Here is a 23,086-nt window from a genome sequence, read left to right as displayed (position 1 = left end):
ATCCTGTTGTGTTTTTTTTTTTTTTTTTTTAACCCGTATGACAGTCTTTCTTCTGTGGAGCACAAAAGAAAAATAATGCACTGATCGCTTTTTATCCATGCAATACAATGAATGGAAACCTGAGCTTCCAAAACAACAAAAGGCATTCTATATACCATTCTATAGTCTCCAAACTGCGGCCCGTGGACGAATGTTAAGCGGCCCGCAGCTGTCTTAATAGTCTATATTATATATGGCCCGCCAAGCATAATTTACAAAATAGGCCTATGCAGTTTCAAAATGTCAACACAAGGACCTTCATAGAAATGTAGTGGAGTGAAAAGTACAATATTTGTCTTTCAAATGTAGTGAAGTTAAAGTCATAAGTTCCCAGAAAAAATAATACTCAAGTAAAGTACAGATACTCAAAAAGTGTACTTAAGTACAATACTCAAGTAAATGTACTTAGTTACTATCCGCCTCTGCATATAGGCCAATTTAATGTAATGTAAGGGAGTTATGAAATATAGGCCAAATTACAGACATTTTTGATGTAGTTTGTGCTTTCATGTGTTAATAGATTAAATACCATAAAGCCATTCTATGTTATAATTATTAAAGCTTTAAAAACAAGATATCTGCAGATTTTTGTCCTCAACAAAACTACTGCTACTGTCAACTCAACATCACACATACACGCACGCATACATACATACATACATATATATATATATATATAGGTAGAAGCATCCGGCCCCCCAGTGTTTCCACATCGTCGAATCTGGCCCCCTTTAGGAAAAGTTTGGACACCCCTGCTATATACCCAAGACTTTCAAACAATTCTTAGAGCCTCCCCAGCACTGTACATTTTGGATCTCCCTTATTTAACACCACTAAATTGCCTCATTAGTACCGTACTGTACTCCATGACCTGAGCTGTTTGCGTCTAATAAGGAAAACCTCCAAAAAGTACAGCCATGATGTAGCAACATCTTTTCTTCCATATATATATATATATATATCTGATTATTGAAAAAGTTGTTGATTGGATGAAGGCAGATCTGAATGCAAGCTTGCTGACAAATATAACGTATGACTGGAGAAGTCTGGAAGTTAGGATAGAGATGATGAATACCAAATCTACCACTAACCTTAAAGGGGTCATATGATGCGATTTCAATGAGGAAATACAACAACTTTGCACTGTGGATCTTCGGATTTGCTTTCACGGTGCACGAAGCGGAGTCCAGCCTGGGGTCATCACATGTGGTTGCCGCAAGCCCGCCGGACGTTCCTTCACTGAATCCGCCGTCCGCACCGTTCTCAAGCCCGCCCGCCTCCACTCTCTCTAGCCTGCCGTGTGTGACGCTGTGTGTTTCGTTGTGAAAGTGAAACTACTTTGTTTGATCTACCGATGAGCTTTGTAAAAATCGACGCGTTTCAGAAAGGCAGGGCATAGAGGAGAAACAATGTACAGTATGTGGGAAAAAATGTTTTTGAACCTTAAACTGTATAAACTCATTTCATTACACCAAATACACAAAATAATGTTCTTTTTAGCAACATCATATGACCCCTTTAACCTTTGAGGCCACTTTGTTTATTCTTGAAGTGAACTTTTGTCTGTATGGATATTAGATTCACTGTTTTCGACTTTGAAAATAAATTTGAGGATGCAGAAATAGAATGATGAGTTGGAATACAGTGAACTAGGACTACATTTATGAAACTATAATATTGCTTTTGTGTCCTTTTTGTGTTTTGTGGAAGTCCACATTCATTGTAAATGAATGGAAGATGAATGAGCACACCGAGTACTTGTTCTGTGTCCCATAGGAAAAGTTATACAGGTTTGGAACAACGTGAGAGTGACTAAATATTTGGAGAATTTTCATTTTTGGTCTGGATGAACTTACAAATTAAGTTTAGTGGTTTAGCTTGACAACACCCAAACCATGCAACTTGGACCAGTTTATAGTCCTCTTGGACCAACTAGAAACATGTTGCAAGTTTTGCAGTTTTACTTGTTGTAAAACAACTACATTTTCCAGTAGGGCTATGCAGTTGTATTTGCGTTTTATCTGTGATGTAACAGCTCTTTTCAGAAAGGAATATTCAAATTAGTCTCAGTCTCCAACTTGTACTACAGAGGTATCTAGTCTGAGAATACTTAAAGTTATTCTTTTTTTGTTTTTTTGTTTCACAGAGCCCTAAAAACTCAGAGAAAGTGCAAGACCTGAGGAAGTACACTGTCATCGATTTGGTCCGAACGCCCAGAATGAGGAAACAGTCCCTCATTCTCTTCTACTTGTGGTAAAAAAACACCGTTAACTGCAAAAACCCAACTTGAATTCAAATGAATTATTTAAAAGTTGGACATTATGAACCATTGTTCCTATATTCAAACTTCAGGTTTAGAATTCTCAGTCTAAAAATGAAAAAAGAAGAACATATCGATTAATTTGCAGTTAAATTAATGAGAAAGTGTGTGTGTGTGAGCCGTCAGTAAGAGAGCTATCAATAACATCTTCACTGGATCTGCAAATTATGTAATGAATTTGTGATTTTATGAACTTTATGAAGGGATGGATGACTCTAAAACTTTCAGTCTGAAGAACACTCTTTTTTTTTTTTTTTTTTTTTTTTCTTTCCTTCAGAAGTAAAAGGTCTAGTTACATGACTACCTCTAAATAAGTAAATTACAAAGTACTCTAGAGCAACCATCATATCAAAACACTATAGTCATTTCTGTTCACAAAATCTGTTGAAGAAATTTCAAGGCTTTTGATTATAATCCATTTCAGTTACACTTTCCAGCATTTCCTGTTGTGGCTCTCATTTCCATTAAGTTTTTCATGTTTCCCTTTTATGTTTCATAACTAAAACAAAAACTTCTGCTATAGTTCTGAGCTTGGGCCATTCCCATATTCATTTTTTTTTTACTTATAGAGTTCTAAAGTTCACAAAAGTGACGTTTGATTTTGTTTGTTACAGGTTTGTGAATGTCCTGGTGTACTATGGGCTGTCTCTGAATATTTCAGACTTTGGTATGAATATCTACCTGACACAGATGATCTTTGGCTTGGTGGAGATGCCAGCACGAACCATTACTCTCTTCACCCTAAACCGCTCACGCAGGATATCCCAGTTAGCATTCTTGGCAATAGGTGGCCTGGCCTGCCTTCTTACCATATTCATTCCAGATGGTAGGTGAAAAACCAAACCTTTACTTAACTCTAAAATCATGTGTACTTTTAACATCCGCCTTTTTACTGAATTTGTGCTGCTGATTATAATCGATCTAATTTTGTGCCAGTTAACTTAGTTTTGTATCAATCTTACCAGACTAAGTAGTTGTTCTTCTGAAATCTTTAGTTACAGTCATTATACCTTTGACATTAGTGTTTCCTAGTTTCAGATCAGCTAGTTTTCGAAGACAATGCAATGTTTTTCCCCAGCCAAGAACTGCCTTTTCTGTAGCAGAAACCATTACAGATTGGGCACCAGCTTCGGTGGAAAAGTAGCATGACAGAAGAGCATCAACATGTTTTACTAGGCACTTTAAGATACTCTATCTTCCCAACTTTAAGCAAAAAGGAAACCTAAAGAAACTCCAAGGATGCTGGCATGTAATGTAACGGTGTGTGTGAGTGTACCGTGTGTTTTGCTTGATGCGTAATAATAATAACATCCAAATATAGATGCAAGCAGCAATTAAAGGGCCAAGCACTCCAAAGGCAAAATGAGGAGCTAGGCATGGAGCATCAGACCAACTGCAACAATGAGTAATTAAAGCAAGTTTAGGATGATTTTGAAGCAAAATGGCTGAAAAATCATTAACACAACTTCTCGTAATATGATTTAATGGCTTATCACTTTTGACCAATAGGTGGCGCTGTTATCAAATCGATGTGGTATGTTCTGTGTGAGGTAACAATGGCACACACAAAGTTTGGTGTCAATATGTCAAAGCTTTGCAGAGATACAGCCTCAGCTATAATCTGGCATTATGCATCAAATTTGTTGCGGCGCTATACAAAAACGGTTTTGTCTATCAACACGAAATCCATAATAGGCTAATTCAATTAAAAATGATTAGCATTTTTGGAAATTTCATAATTAATGGTTAATGAATGGTTTACTACTCTTGACCAATAGGTGGCGCTGTTACCAAAATGATGTGACCTGGTCAGTGTGAGGTGACAATGGCACATACAAAGTTTGGTGTAAATATGTCAAAGCTTTGCAGAGATACAGCCCTCAGATGCAGTTTGGCATCTTTCCAGCAAATTCGTTGATGCGATAAACGAAAACCGTATCGTATATTGACACGAAATTCTGAAAAGATCTGAGTCAAATTTGGTGAAAATAGAACAAACCGTCCGATTCCGACAAAATCAGACAAACCATCTACGACGAGTTCAAAAAAGTAAGAGTTTCAAACTATTAAAAATAGCGAATTTTCCTTCTGTGCCTTACGGTTAGCATAAACATGAGTGAAACTTTGGACAAGTGGTGGCGCTAGAGAGTTTGAGTTAGAGACTCCAAATTTGCTATGGTTAATGTTGAGTCTGTCGTCTCAGTGTGCCAAATTTCACAACTTTCCTGCAAACGGTTCTATGGGCTGCCATAGATGCACTAGCAGAAGAAGAAGAATAATTCTAACGGATACAATAGGTGCCATCGCACCTTCGGTGCTTGGCCCCTAGTAAACAGGCCACAGGCTCCATTTGATGTAATGATGTCATAGCTCCACAGTGTTCATGCCATTGTTTACTTCTGTTGATGGGACAGGAGCCTGGAGAATTCTGAGCCACATTTAAAAACCTTGACTTACGCAAACTGTTTGTATAACTCACTAAGTGATGTCATGAATCAAAGGAAGATTCAGAATTCGAGGCCATTGGAAAACAAAACCAGAGACGATCTCTTTCTGTCATTACAAACCTCATCCATTCATAATTGCTGTCTTCACAGATCTGTCTATTGTTCGCACTGTACTTGCCATGGTGGGCAAGTTTGGCATCACCGCCTCGCTGTCCATTGTGTACATTTACTCAGCAGAGGTCTTCCCAACAGTCATCAGGTACGCAAGGTCAAGAGTTTTATAAAGTGGCATAACTTTATACTCAAAGCTGTAAGACTTTCTTTCTTCATTTTTATTTTTGGATGAAATATTTCTTTAAGAGGAGCACCAGCTTGGTTGGAAGACCTGCCATACAAGCTTAAATCATCTAAGAACAGTAAACCCTCCTAGACTCAATAGGCTGGTTTAATCTGTGTTAGACGGCACTCTATCTAGGCACTCATGTGCATCATAATAAAACAAGCAGTGCTACAGAGAAACACACAAGAGATTGGACTAAAACATACAATTTATTCCAATAGAGTTTAGTGTTAGTATTATTGCTATGCTAACAATGTGATACTTTAACACAATAACACAAACAATTAGGTGAGATAGTCCATTTTAATTAGATGGAACTATCATTCTTTTCAATATTAAGAAATAAACAGTATAATGTATCTTGACTTATAAATTCACATAGCTTGTATTAGAAACTTATTTATATTCATGTTACTAGAGTGAATTACTCACCCATTGTTTGAAAAAAAAAAAAAGTCTGTTTTGCTTGATGCATTTTAAGTCATTGGCACGGCACACTAACCACTCAGAATTCAGGGAATTATGCAATTTATGACGGCAATTTGAGGTTTCTATTCAGTGCAGATTATTATTTTGATGCAAATGTGACAGCCATTTAAATCCGATATTATGACAATGAAGCTTTTCATAGCCCTGAATGGACCACTCTTGCTAGCAATTTTGTAATTTATGGCCAAATATCAAAAGAAGTACATGTTATAACCCTCAAACCCCATGACAGTGACTCAGTGGTTCAGTTGGTAGTGCTCATCCATAACTACTCCCCTACAAGTTACAAATAACTGTATAATATGTTGTGATTGGCATTTAGTTTACTCTGTTGCACAGAATTTTCACTTGCATTGTGGACAGGCAAATGACTTCTACTGTAATTGTGTTGCATCAGGCCTGGTTAGGACACAGTGTTACATTACCCTTCTCCATATTCAAACACTTCCCAGTGTTCAGTTGAGATGTGAGATACAGAAACATATCTTTCTTTTTCTCAGACAAAACGGCATAGGTATGGGTTCGATGTGTGCACGGGCAGGCGGAGTGATTGCACCCATCATCTACCTCCTGAGAAACCTCAGCCGTCACGCCCCCATGGTGGTATTCGGCCTGTGCCCGCTCATAGGTGCTGCCCTCACTATGTTTCTGCCTGAGACGGCCCATAAGCCCCTGCCAGATACTATAGAGGATGTGGAGCGCACCGGTGTAAGGTGAGACCCTGCAGACCCATGCATGAGCGCTTGGCCAAATACATTAATCTGGTCACACTTTAATTTGGGGACCAATTCTCACTATTAGCTACGACTTTTGCTTCAATAAACTCTAATAATATGCATCTAATTGTCTAATAATCTAATTAATTCATTAGATAAAATCTCAGGTCATCTGAGAACTGATGTAGACATGTGGTATTTATTAAACGCTTGAGATCTTTGCCCACAAAACTCCATAACTTTTAGCTACCAAAAAAAAGTGTAGCATTCTAATTATCTTTTAACACATTTTGTCATGTTCACAAATAATCTATTGGTCTGCAGTTAATGTTTTTTTTAATCTAATGATTATTACAATTATTAATCGACTATTCTGCTATGCTTTTTGCAGTGATTAATCACGTTAGGCTAAAAACTATTGTCAATTTACAAAATTATTTTAATAGAAATGTATATTTTTCATTGCTCGTACCTTAAAGCTCATAACTTAATTTTCTCATAAATTACTTTAAAGTGTCACTCTCTCAGAAAACATTAACATTACGATAACAGACAACCACAGTCAATAGCTTTCAGTCACAGCAACTTTAACAAAGTGCCACTTATTTTAACAATTAGGTCATTGAATATATCCAAATGTTTTACTGTTTTATCTCTAAAAAAACAAACAAACAAACAAACAAACAAACAAAAAAAAAAAAAAACAAAACAAAAAAAAAAAAAAAAAAAAAAAAAAAAAAAAAAACTGATGCATAAGTTTTGCTTCATCACAAGAGAAATTTGCTCTTGAGCCTTTTCTGTAGAGAATTGAGTCTATATGGCATATTCTGTATCTTTTACATCCCAGATGTCCCCAGATCTTTTTTTTTTAAAGGGGTAGAGTAATAAGTAGTAAGTCAATTAAAATTGGCCAGCTTACTGCTAATTTCACAAATAATTTAATAATTTTATAAGCGGGCACCTTGATATCAATTTGACATTAAATATTAGTCAAGACTTAGATCAAGATGTTGTAACATCAATTTTAATTCAGTTTGGATGGCAGTTTCTTTCAGTGGTTATTGAGTGAAAATAGGAAGTTAATCCCACACTCAAAGGGGTTCAATGTATATGTAGGCAGTGGTGTATAAAGTACCTGAAAGGCATACTCAAGTAAAAGTACAGATATCTTACCAGAAAATGACTTCGGTAGAAGTTGTAGTCACTGTTTAGAATATTACTTGAGTAAAAGTCTTAAAGTATGTGATATTTATTGTACTTAAGTACAAATTTTTTTTTAATCTATAAGTACATTAAGTACAAGTAAATGCAAAATGGAAAAGAAGCATATATACAGTATATATACACTGAACAAAATTATAAACGCAACATTTTTGTTTTTGCCCCCATTTTTCATGAGCTGAACTCAAAGATCTAAGACTTTTTCTATATTTTTTTTTATTTAATTAATTTATTTATTTATTTATAATATGTGTGTGTCCATACACAGCTTGAGTAGCAAGATTGTGCTCAGTTTTAACTCATTCTTACCTAAAAATACAAAATGGAAGAAAAAGAAGCATTTCATCTGGTACTTAGTGTCTTTCATTCCAACATAAAAAAAACATTTCTGGAATGTGCATCTCAAATAGCATTTAGATGTATTTACAATTGAATGTATCTCAGAGGAGACATGGATGCATTTAACCTGCAGTTACAGATGGATAAATAATGTTTTGTTTTTAACATAAAATGTTAAATACTGATATTTGAAAATATTTGAAAACATAGAATTTAGATATTAAAAAACTGTCTAAATGTGAAATTAAAACTGCCAGTAGGTGACAGCAAGTGACCGTTAATGAGTGAGTCATTGATTCAACCGTTTCATTCAAACAACTGATTCATTCAGAAACCAAGCATTTGACTGTGTTAATGAGTGAATCACTGAATCATTTTTATCAACTGATTCATTCAAAAAGCTGATTCATTCAATAAGTAAACACCGTCCATTGCTCAGAGACGCAAAACTGCTGTGATCTTTGTTTGGAACTATTTTCGTTGGCAAAATTTAGAAAAAACAAGCAATATTATCTCTAAAATGTAAGTCACTTATTGCTTTATTGAACTTGTATAAAATGATTATTAAATGTGTTATGCTAATATCTGCAGAAAAATGGTACTCTTTGTGTGATGTAGATTAAGTTAACTATATAGCCTATTAAATTATATAAACATAAAAAGCATACAGAAGCATTCTTGCCGTCTACAATTTAGAATGCCCGGAATTTACAATTTTAATAGGTGTGAGAGAGTGTGTGAGAGAGTGTGTGAGAGAGTGTGTGAGAGTGTGTGAGAGTGAGAGTGAGAGTGAGAGTGAGAGTGAGAGTGAGAGTGAGAGTGAGAGTGAGAGTGAGAGTGAGAGTGAGAGTGAGAGTGAGAGTGAGAGTGAGAGTGAGAGTGAGAGTGAGAGTGAGAGTGAGAGTGAGAGTGAGAGTGAGAGTGAGAGTGAGAGTGAGAGTGAGAGTGAGAGTGAGAGTGAGAGTGAGAGTGAGAGTGAGAGTGAGAGTGAGAGTGAGAGTGAGAGTGAGAGTGAGAGTGAGAGTGAGAGTGAGAGTGAGAGTGAGAGTGAGAGTGAGAGTGAGAGTGAGAGTGAGAGTGAGAGTGAGAGTGAGAGTGAGAGTGAGAGTGAGAGTGAGAGTGAGAGTGAGAGTGAGAGTGAGAGTGAGAGTGAGAGTGAGAGTGAGAGTGAGAGTGAGAGTGAGAGTGAGAGTGAGAGTGAGAGTGAGAGTGAGAGTGAGAGTGAGAGTGAGAGTGAGAGTGAGAGTGAGAGTGAGAGTGAGAGTGAGAGTGAGAGTGAGAGTGAGAGTGAGAGTGAGAGTGAGAGTGAGAGTGAGAGTGAGAGTGAGAGTGAGAGTGAGAGTGAGAGTGAGAGTGAGAGTGAGAGTGAGAGTGAGAGTGAGAGTGAGAGTGAGAGTGAGAGTGAGAGTGAGAGTGAGAGTGAGAGTGAGAGTGAGAGTGAGAGTGAGAGTGAGAGTGAGAGTGAGAGTGAGAGTGAGAGTGAGAGTGAGAGTGAGAGTGAGAGTGAGAGTGAGAGTGAGAGTGAGAGTGAGAGTGAGAGTGAGAGTGAGAGTGAGAGTGAGAGTGAGAGTGAGAGTGAGAGTGAGAGTGAGAGTGAGAGTGAGAGTGAGAGTGAGAGTGAGAGTGAGAGTGAGAGTGAGAGTGAGAGTGAGAGTGAGAGTGAGAGTGAGAGTGAGAGTGAGAGTGAGAGTGAGAGTGAGAGTGAGAGTGAGAGTGAGAGTGAGAGTGAGAGTGAGAGTGAGAGTGAGAGTGAGAGTGAGAGTGAGAGTGAGAGTGAGAGTGAGAGTGAGAGTGAGAGTGAGAGTGAGAGTGAGAGTGAGAGTGAGAGTGAGAGTGAGAGTGAGAGTGAGAGTGAGAGTGAGAGTGAGAGTGAGAGTGAGAGTGAGAGTGAGAGTGAGAGTGAGAGTGAGAGTGAGAGTGAGAGTGAGAGTGAGAGTGAGAGTGAGAGTGAGAGTGAGAGTGAGAGTGAGAGTGAGAGTGAGAGTGAGAGTGAGAGTGAGAGTGAGAGTGAGAGTGAGAGTGAGAGTGAGAGTGAGAGTGAGAGTGAGAGTGAGAGTGAGAGTGAGAGTGAGAGTGAGAGTGAGAGTGAGAGTGAGAGTGAGAGTGAGAGTGAGAGTGAGAGTGAGAGTGAGAGTGAGAGTGAGAGTGAGAGTGAGAGTGAGAGTGAGAGTGAGAGTGAGAGTGAGAGTGAGAGTGAGAGTGAGAGTGAGAGTGAGAGTGAGAGTGAGAGTGAGAGTGAGAGTGAGAGTGAGAGTGAGAGTGAGAGTGAGAGTGAGAGTGAGAGTGAGAGTGAGAGTGAGAGTGAGAGTGAGAGTGAGAGTGAGAGTGAGAGTGAGAGTGAGAGTGAGAGTGAGAGTGAGAGTGAGAGTGAGAGTGAGAGTGAGAGTGAGAGTGAGAGTGAGAGTGAGAGTGAGAGTGAGAGTGAGAGTGAGAGTGAGAGTGAGAGTGAGAGTGAGAGTGAGAGTGAGAGTGAGAGTGAGAGTGAGAGTGAGAGTGAGAGTGAGAGTGAGAGTGAGAGTGAGAGTGAGAGTGAGAGTGAGAGTGAGAGTGAGAGTGAGAGTGAGAGTGAGAGTGAGAGTGAGAGTGAGAGTGAGAGTGAGAGTGAGAGTGAGAGTGAGAGTGAGAGTGAGAGTGAGAGTGAGAGTGAGAGTGAGAGTGAGAGTGAGAGTGAGAGTGAGAGTGAGAGTGAGAGTGAGAGTGAGAGTGAGAGTGAGAGTGAGAGTGAGAGTGAGAGTGAGAGTGAGAGTGAGAGTGAGAGTGAGAGTGAGAGTGAGAGTGAGAGTGAGAGTGAGAGTGAGAGTGAGAGTGAGAGTGAGAGTGAGAGTGAGAGTGAGAGTGAGAGTGAGAGTGAGAGTGAGAGTGAGAGTGAGAGTGAGAGTGAGAGTGAGAGTGAGAGTGAGAGTGAGAGTGAGAGTGAGAGTGAGAGTGAGAGTGAGAGTGAGAGTGAGAGTGAGAGTGAGAGTGAGAGTGAGAGTGAGAGTGAGAGTGAGAGTGAGAGTGAGAGTGAGAGTGAGAGTGAGAGTGAGAGTGAGAGTGAGAGTGAGAGTGAGAGTGAGAGTGAGAGTGAGAGTGAGAGTGAGAGTGAGAGTGAGAGTGAGAGTGAGAGTGAGAGTGAGAGTGAGAGTGAGAGTGAGAGTGAGAGTGAGAGTGAGAGTGAGAGTGAGAGTGAGAGTGAGAGTGAGAGTGAGAGTGAGAGTGAGAGTGAGAGTGAGAGTGAGAGTGAGAGTGAGAGTGAGAGTGAGAGTGAGAGTGAGAGTGAGAGTGAGAGTGAGAGTGAGAGTGAGAGTGAGAGTGAGAGTGAGAGTGAGAGTGAGAGTGAGAGTGAGAGTGAGAGTGAGAGTGAGAGTGAGAGTGAGAGTGAGAGTGAGAGTGAGAGTGAGAGTGAGAGTGAGAGTGAGAGTGAGAGTGAGAGTGAGAGTGAGAGTGAGAGTGAGAGTGAGAGTGAGAGTGAGAGTGAGAGTGAGAGTGAGAGTGAGAGTGAGAGTGAGAGTGAGAGTGAGAGTGAGAGTGAGAGTGAGAGTGAGAGTGAGAGTGAGAGTGAGAGTGAGAGTGAGAGTGAGAGTGAGAGTGAGAGTGAGAGTGAGAGTGAGAGTGAGAGTGAGAGTGAGAGTGAGAGTGAGAGTGAGAGTGAGAGTGAGAGTGAGAGTGAGAGTGAGAGTGAGAGTGAGAGTGAGAGTGAGAGTGAGAGTGAGAGTGAGAGTGAGAGTGAGAGTGAGAGTGAGAGTGAGAGTGAGAGTGAGAGTGAGAGTGAGAGTGAGAGTGAGAGTGAGAGTGAGAGTGAGAGTGAGAGTGAGAGTGAGAGTGAGAGTGAGAGTGAGAGTGAGAGTGAGAGTGAGAGTGAGAGTGAGAGTGAGAGTGAGAGTGAGAGTGAGAGTGAGAGTGAGAGTGAGAGTGAGAGTGAGAGTGAGAGTGAGAGTGAGAGTGAGAGTGAGAGTGAGAGTGAGAGTGAGAGTGAGAGTGAGAGTGAGAGTGAGAGTGAGAGTGAGAGTGAGAGTGAGAGTGAGAGTGAGAGTGAGAGTGAGAGTGAGAGTGAGAGTGAGAGTGAGAGTGAGAGTGAGAGTGAGAGTGAGAGTGAGAGTGAGAGTGAGAGTGAGAGTGAGAGTGAGAGTGAGAGTGAGAGTGAGAGTGAGAGTGAGAGTGAGAGTGAGAGTGAGAGTGAGAGTGAGAGTGAGAGTGAGAGTGAGAGTGAGAGTGAGAGTGAGAGTGAGAGTGAGAGTGAGAGTGAGAGTGAGAGTGAGAGTGAGAGTGAGAGTGAGAGTGAGAGTGAGAGTGAGAGTGAGAGTGAGAGTGAGAGTGAGAGTGAGAGTGAGAGTGAGAGTGAGAGTGAGAGTGAGAGTGAGAGTGAGAGTGAGAGTGAGAGTGAGAGTGAGAGTGAGAGTGAGAGTGAGAGTGAGAGTGAGAGTGAGAGTGAGAGTGAGAGTGAGAGTGAGAGTGAGAGTGAGAGTGAGAGTGAGAGTGAGAGTGAGAGTGAGAGTGAGAGTGAGAGTGAGAGTGAGAGTGAGAGTGAGAGTGAGAGTGAGAGTGAGAGTGAGAGTGAGAGTGAGAGTGAGAGTGAGAGTGAGAGTGAGAGTGAGAGTGAGAGTGAGAGTGAGAGTGAGAGTGAGAGTGAGAGTGTGTGTGTGTGTGTGAGAGTGTGTGAGTGTGAGTGTGTGTGTGTTTTGGTGATATAGCCTACTTAATAATGTCAAATCGCACATCATTGCAACAACACTTACCAATTCAATTTGACCGCGATATTGGGGAAAATGAAGAAAAGGGAAAGGGAACTGAAGGTGCAGTGCAAGAGAGAAACTTTTATTATTTTCCACAGCCCCAGACTAAGGATTTAGACCTTTTTATGTGATGGCCATACGAATAATAGGGTTGTCTGTGGTTTCAGAAATTGTTGTGGATGTATAGGCTATATGCAGAAAAAAAGGGGCCAAAATCGCACCTTTTGGGGTACAACAGCTTGTCACTGGAGCAGTACCCTTAAAAGGACATATTTGTTCATTTTTTACCCCAATAGTTAGGCCTAGAAATTAGTAACTTAAGGGTACGAATTACTACTCTAAGGTACTAATGTTCCTATTAGGGGTAAAAAAAAAAAAAAGGTCAGGCTCCAGTGTCAAGCTGTTGTACCCCAAAAGGTACAATTTTGTTGATCTGTAGATAATGTTGACTAATGGTTTTCTCCCTAATCCATTCTGCACATTCTCCCCCCAAATCCAAACAGAAATGCTGAAAACATCAACAGATTCCATTTGGGCCTTGTTTTCATTTACCCTTGGAGATTTCATGAATGTGAATTCCTGCAGTTTTATTAAGATTTGAACAGGTATTGGGAGGTTAATTTCTTGTTCTGCGTGCTCTATTTGGACACACCGTGATTTGTTGTTGACACTTACAGTAGGGATGCTAAAATGTTGCCAGCACCCTCACAAGAGACATGTTAAAAATAGTTTTCTCTGCCTGGATTTGGAGTTTTTTTTCCCCCTTTACTTTTTTTTTTTTTTTTAAATAAGGAAGGCTGGATAGAACATAAACCACGAATCAAAACAACTAAGCTCTTTAACTGCCTAAAGAAAGCCACACTCTTTTATTATGAGCATATTTTCTTCAGAGCAGATCACAGTTAAACCTGATACACTTGAAATGTGGTTGATCTTTGCCCTCGTTTGCCTTACAGCACTACGGCTGAGAAGTCACAACACGCTTTGTATGTCCCAAAACAGTGTCCCAAACAGAACCCCGACGGCTTCCTCTGAACTCTGAGCCTACAGTAGATTGTCTCCAAAGAGCCATTTCAGAATGAGAGACTTTTCAATGTGTCATTTCCAACAATTCTTTCCAGGAGTACTTGAACATAAAGTGCACTCTTAGAAAAAAGGTGTAATGCTAAAGAGTACATCTTTGTACATTATTTACCTCTTAATGGTACATACCCTAGTAAAAAAGTAGGAAATAAATGTATTAAATATATTACTAAGTATAGTTCAAATCTATAAACATATTTACTGACATATCGCTCGAGACTTACTGATATAAAAATTATAATTAAACTTTGTTTAGAGTACTAGTGCAAAATGCACATTTCTTACTGTTAAGCTTATAATTTGTTTTAATGTCACTATTGATGAGGATTGTATGATCTTTGAATAATATCGGTCTTTAAATGCAAGCTATTTAAAGTGTACCTGAAGTATACTTGCAATATAGTTCCACTTTAGCACAATCAAATATACTTTTGTATATCTTTAGCTGGACTTCAGCACTACTTCCGCACAATTAAAGTGCATTAAGCACGAAATAACTTGTTCCAATATAGCAGACTTCAAGTATAGCAGTTTAGTAGACTAAAAGTACAATTGCATGGGATCTTTATTAAGTACATAAACATGTAAATGAATTTGTAGTATATTTAGCATGAAAAAAATGTATTTCAAATACATTTAAGTATATTTATTTTTTACTAGGGTATTAGTGCCTTAAAGGTACATATCATTACTTTACAAGTACACATTAGTTCCTAAATTGTACATATCAGTACCTTTTGAAAGTGTACTGCCCCAGTGGCAGAGATTTGTGCCTTTTTTTTTTCTGAGAGTGTGCTATGGAATGCAGCAAAATGCAGTGCTAGCATGAAGGCAAGAGATATACATTACTGAGCTCGGATTGGAAGCAGTTTTATCACAATTGTACAATAATATACATTGATATGAGGGCATTTTTAAGTTGGTTTTATTGTTGTTGGGGTTTTTTTTTTTTTTTTGGTAAATGAATAAATTTGAAGTCTTGCATTTTGAGACACCAGTTAATCTCCAGCTGTGTTTTATTCTGCTTGCCAGGTTTGTGAATGTTTGGATATGTGTAATTCTGCACCATGTATTATTATTATTATGTTTGATTTTATATGACTCACTGATTTTGATTTGTTTTGTAAGTGTGAGAGCTAGTAGTGCTGCAAACACACGCACGCACACGCACACTCACTCACTGTGCACTGATTTCATGATGCATTTCTTGCCTCTTTCTCTAAAAGCCCATTCGGGCTACAGGAATGCACTGAAATACTCCTCACCAACTCATCAACACAAACTTTTTTTCTGTCATCCATCAATAGTTTTTCAGTTTTCACTGGGTGGAAGAAACCATAATACCTGCTGGAATTATTACTACTCTTCACTTTAAAAAAAAAAACGTCAACCATAATAATGTCCAAACATTTCAGTGTTCAGTCAGAATTTAGCTGCTTATGTTCAGTTATTATTGATAGATGCTAACTATAATGGCATCCGTTAATCTCAATCAGTGAAACTGGTCACCTGGTATTTACTACTTGAGTAACTGGCTCAGAAATTGACCTCCTTTGCATGAATGCCAAGCTCAATAGAGCCTGTTTATATGGCTATAAATACTTTACTTCTTTTACAATTACCAAAGCTCACAGTCAGCCTTGAGGAGAAAGGAGAGAATAGAAACAGAAAATAAACTGCTGCCTTTTGTTTGTTTGGTTGTTTTATTTTATTTTACGGTTTGCAGGCCAGTTTCAACATTCACTTTCTCATATTAAAGATGTAGTGTTAAACAGAACTGCAAAAATAGTGCCAGACAGGTAGTCCCACTCCAACTCAGACCATTGGTTCAGGGAATGCTGTACCTTTGGGCCGCATAGTACAATTATAAAATTGCACACCTTCAAGAACTGTCCATTTTTAGCTAATTATCACCACCTTCTGAAGGAAAATGGTACTTGAATCTTGATTATTTTTGCATAACCTGTTTTCCAAATTTAGACCAAAATAAAAATGACCTTATACTGGGGTCTCCTGTATTTCTAAAATATTGTGATTGTGAAATTTATAGTGTGTTTACCAAATAATTAAATTTTATGCATGTGCACTACTGGGTTTTGAATATTTTCATAAAACTAAAAGTGGGTTTTGCATAAGATATGCCCATTGCTAGTAAATTTAAATTGTTTTATGCATGGAATTATGTATTAAATATATGTTTTATAAATGTAAAGATTTAGATTTATGTCAAACATTGGTACAGATTTTGTTGATTTGCAAGTCACCAAGGTAAAGTAGCTGGCTATTGTAGACGAGGTTTTGTGTAAAGTGTAAATGAATTGTAATGGTCTTGGAAGCAAGTTACTGTGTTCTGTAGCCATAGACTGTTTTGTGATTAGCTGGCATTTGCAAGCGCACATACATTACGTGTCTCTGGTCATGAAACACTATCCAAAGACTCCAGACTACAACTGGCATCTCAATGAGTGTGTGACAGCAGCTGCAGCCGTGCCATCCGTGTGACACTAAAGCAGTGTGTTCGCAGACTGAAAGCCTTTATACAGTGCCTGCTGTCTGAAAACCACTGGACACAGAGGTAAATTATTGTTTTGGAAACCTTCCACATACATTGGCAATACAAAAACCCCTTTTAATTAGCATACTGAAACAATTACAGTTTTTCTCGATTGCTAACACACTATTAACTGATTAATTTGGCCCAATTTTCCAAACCATTCATACAGTTCTCAAAACAAAGACACGTTTCTCAAAACTTTTAACACATTTCACCTGTTTGCACACATGTTCCAATTTGCTCTGTGTTTTCGGCAAAACTACACAAAAACGCCATCATTTTGCACCGGTTTAACCATGTTCTCATTCAGAAAACATAAACACATAATATAATTAACTCGCGCTGTCACAAGCTGAACACAATCAACACACAATTATGCATGTGTTAAAGTGCCCCTATTATTGGTAAGGAAATGTCCATATTTTGGTTTTGGGAGTCCCCAACAACAGGTTGACATGCATGCAAGGTCAAAAAAACACTTTCATTGTCTTATAATATGCATTTATTTTTACCTTACTTGCTCAACGACTCCCAAACGATTCGCTCAACGATTCATTTTTCCAAACCCCTCCTTTGCGTGACGCTAATCTGCGGTGATTGGTCCCATTGGTCTCATTTTCATTTCATCTTGCCTGTAATGCCTGATAAAGCAGCGTTTGTGAACGCAGTACTGCTTTGCTATTTTTACCACTCCAAAAGCGGCACCTAGTGGCAAAGAAGGAATTTGCATTTTCATGTTGACGTCAACATGAAACGGCTTGGGATTCGTTTTAAAAACGACTCGTTTCAATGATTTAGAGTCGACTCTTGCTTTTGAGAGACAATAACTTTATACACGGTGCACTTTCAGAATTAAAACTTTGCAGGATGTTTTCATTCATTTAGAGCTGTGTTACACACTGCATGAAAGCTAACTTCCAAAAATCCATAATAGGGGCACTTTAACACTAAGTATCTTCTGCAGACAAGATTAACAACTGACATTTCAGTTTGTTCCTCACACAAAACAATTGTATGGCTTCAGTAGACTTTGACTACCACATGGTGCTTTATGGGATTGATAAATATTCTTAAAAACAGCATATGGGTTTGGAAGAAACGTGGGTATTATGATATGATTGTAAATAATGACAGCATTTTAATTTTGGGTTGAACTATTCCTTTATGTATGTATGTAGGCATGCATGTATGCATGAATGAATTAATGAATGAATAAATAAATAAATAAATAAATAATACCTGACCAGCCTGTGTCTCTGTGTTAGCATGAGTAACGTCTAAGTTCCTTTGTATGACCAGGCCACACGATCCCCACTTGAAATGTGATCACGTGTATGCTTACATAGGCTACTCATTACTGCTGTTTTGTAACTCTTGCATAAAGCTGAATCTTGCCACATGGGGGCAGCTTGAATCTCATTGTGTAATCCAGCTAATTTTATGACGAGTTTTTATTTAATAATAACTGTAGTGTCTGTCAACTCAATCAACATCAAGCCTATTGAGATGAGGTGAGATAGAGAGTTTTAAATTTGTTGATATACATTTAGATGATAATATTCACAATAAACAATTCTTTCAAGTATTAGCCTAACTGTTATCTGTTTACATGTGCCAAACAATCGAGACACGTCACAAAATCTGTTTTATAGAGTTTCCTTTAATTAAGCAACGTTTTTCTTCTGCAGCAGATGTGTAAGAAATAAGTTATGATGGACTACTCAATAAATGGTCCCACTTTATATTATGTGCCTTTGCACAGATACAATTTAAACTGAACTGAGCTGGACGATGACATCACTGAATCAATAATTAACTGCCTTTAACATCAGGACCGTAGCTGCCATTTTCCATCTCTGATAGTCTGCGTATCACCTGAGTCAAAGGATTAAGTGGCCCTCGAACCAATTTTTTTAGTTTTCCTAAGAAATTTTCAAAGGGAAATGCTGATATAAGGTCTAAATTGCCATGTACTTTGACATCTTCACTGAGATGCACCAGACCATGAATATTGTATACCAAAAACTCTTCACCGTAAAGCTGGCCAAAGTGTTCAACGAATGACACCAACAGAGTTTTAGCAAAGTCATTTAACTCCATACAATATTTTGGACTTGCCAAAATGTACACACCTACTGAAAACAGCATGAAGTTGTCATAGATCTGAGGCTGTAGAACACCCCTCAGCACAACTGGACCAGTGTACAACAAGAATTGGCGTAGTTCAGTGGCTTTCCATCTACATCGTTCAGCCAGAGCCCGTGGCCTTCGAGCAAACTCACTTGGAATGTAATTTCTCAGTGCAAGAAGTCTATCTGAAACCATGGAAGCTTGACTAGATGAAATGCGACAGTGCAAGGGACCAGTGGTGCTGATCCACAAGTCTAAGAGACGCCTCATTACACCCAGACAAACAAGGTGCATATAATCGTATGGAAAACAAGTGACCATGTCAATGCCAACCTCTGTAAGAGGTGAGTGTTGGACGTGGTGTTCTTCATCTGTTGCTTGCCTAAAACTATCATCAGTTCTGCGCCTTGCATTGACCTCAGGAAATGTCATTCTATTCGATTTGCGGATACCTGTTTGGTGACACTTGTCACATCCATGATAAGCAGTGTGTGACTTCACACCTCTGATGAAGGCTCGGGCTGGGGTGTCACACACAACAGAAACAACATTCAAAAAGAAGGTTTTCTGCTTGAACAGAAACCCATCTTTCAACACTTTCAGCTCTTGAACCAGATCATGAAGATATTCAGTCAATGAATTTGGCTTAGAAGTACCACAAAACAGTCCTATCAAAATTGGTTTCTTGGTGTATCCTTGCAATAAACCAAGAATTGGCATTTTTCCAAATTTTCCAAACCCCTCCTTTGCGTGACGCTAATCTGCGGTGATTGGTCCCATTGGTCTCATATCTTGCCTGTCTTGCCTGTAATGCCTGATAAAGCAGCGTTTGTGAACGCAGTACTGCTTTGCTATTTTTACCACTCCAAAAGCGGCACCTAGTGGCAAAGAAGGAATTTGCATTTTCATGTTGACGTCAACATGAAACGGCTTGGGATTCGTTTTAAAAACGACTCGTTTCGATGATTCAGAGTCGACGCATGTATGCATGAATGAATTAATGAATGAATAAATAAATAAATAAATAAATAATACCTGACCAGCCTGTGTCTCTGTGTTAGCATGAGTAACGTCTAAGTTCCTTTGTATGACCAGGCCACACGATCCCCACTTGAAATGTGATCACGTGTATGCTTACATAGGCTACTCATTACTGCTGTTTTGTAACTCTTGCATAAAGCTGAATCTTGCCACATGGGGGCAGCTTGAATCTCATTGTGTAATCCAGCTAATTTTATGACGAGTTTTTATTTAATAATAACTGTAGTGTCTGTCAACTCAATCAACATCAAGCCTATTGAGATGAGGTGAGATAGAGAGTTTTAAATTTGTTGATATACATTTAGATGATAATATTCACAATAAACAATTCTTTCAAGTATTAGCCTAACTGTTATCTGTTTACATGTGCCAAACAATCGAGACACGTCACAAAATCTGTTTTATAGAGTTTCCTTTAATTAAGCAACGTTTTTCTTCTGCAGCAGATGTGTAAGAAATAAGTTATGATGGACTACTCAATAAATGGTCCCACTTTATATTATGTGCCTTTGCACAGATACAATTTAAACTGAACTGAGCTGGACGATGACATCACTGAATCAATAATTAACTGCCTTTAACATCAGGACCGTAGCTGCCATTTTCCATCTCTGATAGTCTGCGTATCACCTGAGTCAAAGGATTAAGTGGCCCTCGAACCAATTTTTTTAGTTTTCCTAAGAAATTTTCAAAGGGAAATGCTGATATAAGGTCTAAATTGCCATGTACTTTGACATCTTCACTGAGATGCACCAGACCATGAATATTGTATACCAAAAACTCTTCACCGTAAAGCTGGCCAAAGTGTTCAACGAATGACACCAACAGAGTTTTAGCAAAGTCATTTAACTCCATACAATATTTTGGACTTGCCAAAATGTACACACCTACTGAAAACAGCATGAAGTTGTCCTAGATCTGAGGCTGTAGAACACCACTCAGCACACCTGGACCAGTGTACAACAAGAATTGGCGTAGTTCGGTGGCGATGAGGTGAGATAGAGAGTTTTAAATTTGTTGATATACATTTAGATGATAATATTCACAATAAACAATTCTTTCAAGTATTAGCCTAACTGTTATCTGTTTACATGTGCCAAACAATCGAGACACGTCACAAAATCTGTTTTATAGAGTTTCCTTTAATTAAGCAACGTTTTTCTTCTGCAGCAGATGTGTAAGAAATAAGTTATGATGGACTACTCAATAAATGGTCCCACTTTATATTATGTGCCTTTGCACAGATACAATTTAAACTGAACTGAGCTGGACGATGACATCACTGAATCAATAATTAACTGCCTTTAACATCAGGACCGTAGCTGCCATTTTCCATCTCTGATAGTCTGCGTATCACCTGAGTCAAAGGATTAAGTGGCCCTCGAACCAATTTTTTTAGTTTTCCTAAGAAATTTTCAAAGGGAAATGCTGATATAAGGTCTAAATTGCTTAATGCTTCAGCATACCAAGACATTTTGGACAATTTCATGCTCCCAACTTTGTGGGAACAGTTTGGGGATGGCCCCTTCCTGTTCCAACATGACTGCGCACTAGTGCACAAAGTTGCAAAGGGTGGGCCAACTCCATATTAAACCCTACGGATTAAGAATGGGATGTCATTAAAGTTCATGTGCACGTAAAGGCAGGCCCAAAACTTTTGGCAATATAGTGTATATATATATATATATATATATATGTGTGTGTGTGTATATATATATATATATACTTGCTTTGTGTACTGTGTTAGACTGTCTTTCTTAGTACATATTGCTCTTTTGTTGGTTTGCTTACTTCTGTTGTCCTCTATTGTAAATCTCTTTGGATAAAAGTGTTTGCTGAATGATTAAATGTAGCCTAAATGTAATAAATTTAAAGTTTATGGTGTTTCATAATTAAAATTATTATTGATGAAACCTTGTTGATAGAGAGCAATAAACCTACATTGCAAACAGGAATAGGGGAAACAGCTGCGCGTATGAAAATATTATCAATTATGAAATATCTGAAATTACATTTTAACTGTGGGAAAAGACTGGCCACACATATGTGGCCCACAGTTCTATATTTTACATGTGGGCCAAATAATACATTTAACAACTGGCCCATATCTTGTTTGCCACCTTAAAGACGGTTCCATCTCCACCATAACCGGGCCATGTTCGGTTCACATGCCTTATGCCAGTGCCGACTGAATGCCAGCTGTGCCGGCTTCATGCCAAATCAGGGCCAGAAGTCTTTGCTACCTGGGGCGTTTCAGAAAGGCGGGGCATAGAGGAGAAACAATACTGTACAGTATGTGAAAAATAATGTTTTTTTGTTTACTTTAAACCGCATAAACACATTTCATTACACCAAATACACAAAATAATGTTCTTTTTAGCAGCGTCATATGACCCCTTTAAAGTGCAGAAAATACACGTTTCTTTTTGTTCTTGTTGTTTAGTGATCAGCATTGATCAGTAGAGGGCACTAGTAGCTATAAAAAAAATGATGAAAACTTTTTTTTTATAAAAACTTACAACATAATAAAGATATTCACATCATATGTTTCGTTAGAACGTTACTTTACTATGGAAATTGAAAAAAAAAAGATGTTGGCGATAATGATGATGATAATGGTGTCCACACCAACGATAACATTCTGTTTATTATAAGCGTGGCTGCAGTTTTAAAGCAATATTTAAGTAAGTTTAGTCATTAATGCATTAAGCACAGATCAGGGTTTTGTGGCAAAATGTTTACGGAGGAGGCGTAACCTCATTTGATGAAATTGTTTAATGGACGGAGCGTTTTCGAACCGCTATTCCCTGTAACTTCTTTCAACACTACTCATGAAAACCCTCAATGAGGAGTCAATAAAGCGACACATGTGTCCTTCGCCCCGGCGTGTTCCGTCCTTCGCCTACCCTGTTTACAAACCCCCGGGTGGGGCTGATTGACAAGCGTCTCAGCCAATGAAATGCTCGAGCTCGCGTTCAACGCGATCCAGAGCATTCTTTTGGCTGAAGGAGATGTCAATCAAAACGCAGCGCCGTTGAGTTTCATTATGCTGCCGCTGCGCCATCATCAGCAGCCAGCCGCTCGCAGCAGTGAATAATATCCGCTGTTTACTCTCCGTTCCGTGATCGCCTGCTATTCTTTACACCATCACGGATATCTTTGTGAGTGGTTTGTGTACCATGGAAAACATCAAGACAGGACTTTAGGCTGTTAGCTGGGTAAGTGCATTATTTGGGTTGGTTATTGTAGTTTAATAGAAATGGAAGCGTGCTGCTCACCATCCAATGCATTTCAATACATGCCCTCATTCTTCTCATATAAACATATGTATAGTAATAATAAGTCTATGTCATGGGATTTGCCCTAAGGATGCTGCAGCTGGGATTTTTGTTGCATGCAGTGATTGTAACACTGCAGACACAATGTTGCCTTTACTCTGTTACTGATATTTTTAGATGCAGTCGATATTTAGTTGACCCAGTTATTCTGCTGTATCGGCATAAACCTGCAGTCCGCATCCTTCACTTCAGCTCAAACCCTCAGATCAAAAATTGTTTATTGACGCCTACTGGGTCATCGTTGCATTGTCGAGTAATGTTATGTATATGTATATATATATATATATATATATATATATATATATATATATATGTAT

At 38.7% G+C, this 23,086-nt stretch overlaps 2 protein-coding genes across 4 annotated transcripts in view; both read left to right on the top strand.

Moving 5' to 3' along the window:
• LOC107670234 (solute carrier family 22 member 6-A-like) overlaps window positions 1-13,832 on the top strand; it is a 26,863-nt gene extending 13,031 nt beyond the window's left edge. The window contains exons 6-10 of the mRNA XM_016462771.1: window positions 2,186-2,292; window positions 2,974-3,185; window positions 4,957-5,065; window positions 6,136-6,348; window positions 13,580-13,832. Of these exons, the coding sequence (XP_016318257.1) occupies window positions 2,186-2,292; window positions 2,974-3,185; window positions 4,957-5,065; window positions 6,136-6,348; window positions 13,580-13,658 (720 nt within the window). The 3' untranslated portion in view covers window positions 13,659-13,832. The remainder of the gene's footprint in view (window positions 1-2,185; window positions 2,293-2,973; window positions 3,186-4,956; window positions 5,066-6,135; window positions 6,349-13,579) is intronic.
• Window positions 13,833-22,479: 8,647 nt separating this feature from the next.
• The window catches only part of fynb (FYN proto-oncogene, Src family tyrosine kinase b), an 86,453-nt gene continuing 85,846 nt past the window's right edge, over window positions 22,480-23,086 (top strand). For all 3 annotated transcript variants that reach the window (XM_016462788.1, XM_016462787.1, XM_016462784.1), the window contains exon 1: window positions 22,480-22,649. The gene's annotated coding sequence lies outside the window, so the exon portion shown is untranslated. The remainder of the gene's footprint in view (window positions 22,650-23,086) is intronic.

Source organism: Sinocyclocheilus anshuiensis, unplaced genomic scaffold (genome assembly GCF_001515605.1).
Source record: "Sinocyclocheilus anshuiensis isolate Anshui unplaced genomic scaffold, SAMN03320099.WGS_v1.1 scaffold937, whole genome shotgun sequence".
Taxonomy (NCBI): Eukaryota; Metazoa; Chordata; class Actinopteri; order Cypriniformes; family Cyprinidae; genus Sinocyclocheilus; species Sinocyclocheilus anshuiensis.
This window is presented reverse-complemented; position numbering and strand designations above follow the sequence as displayed.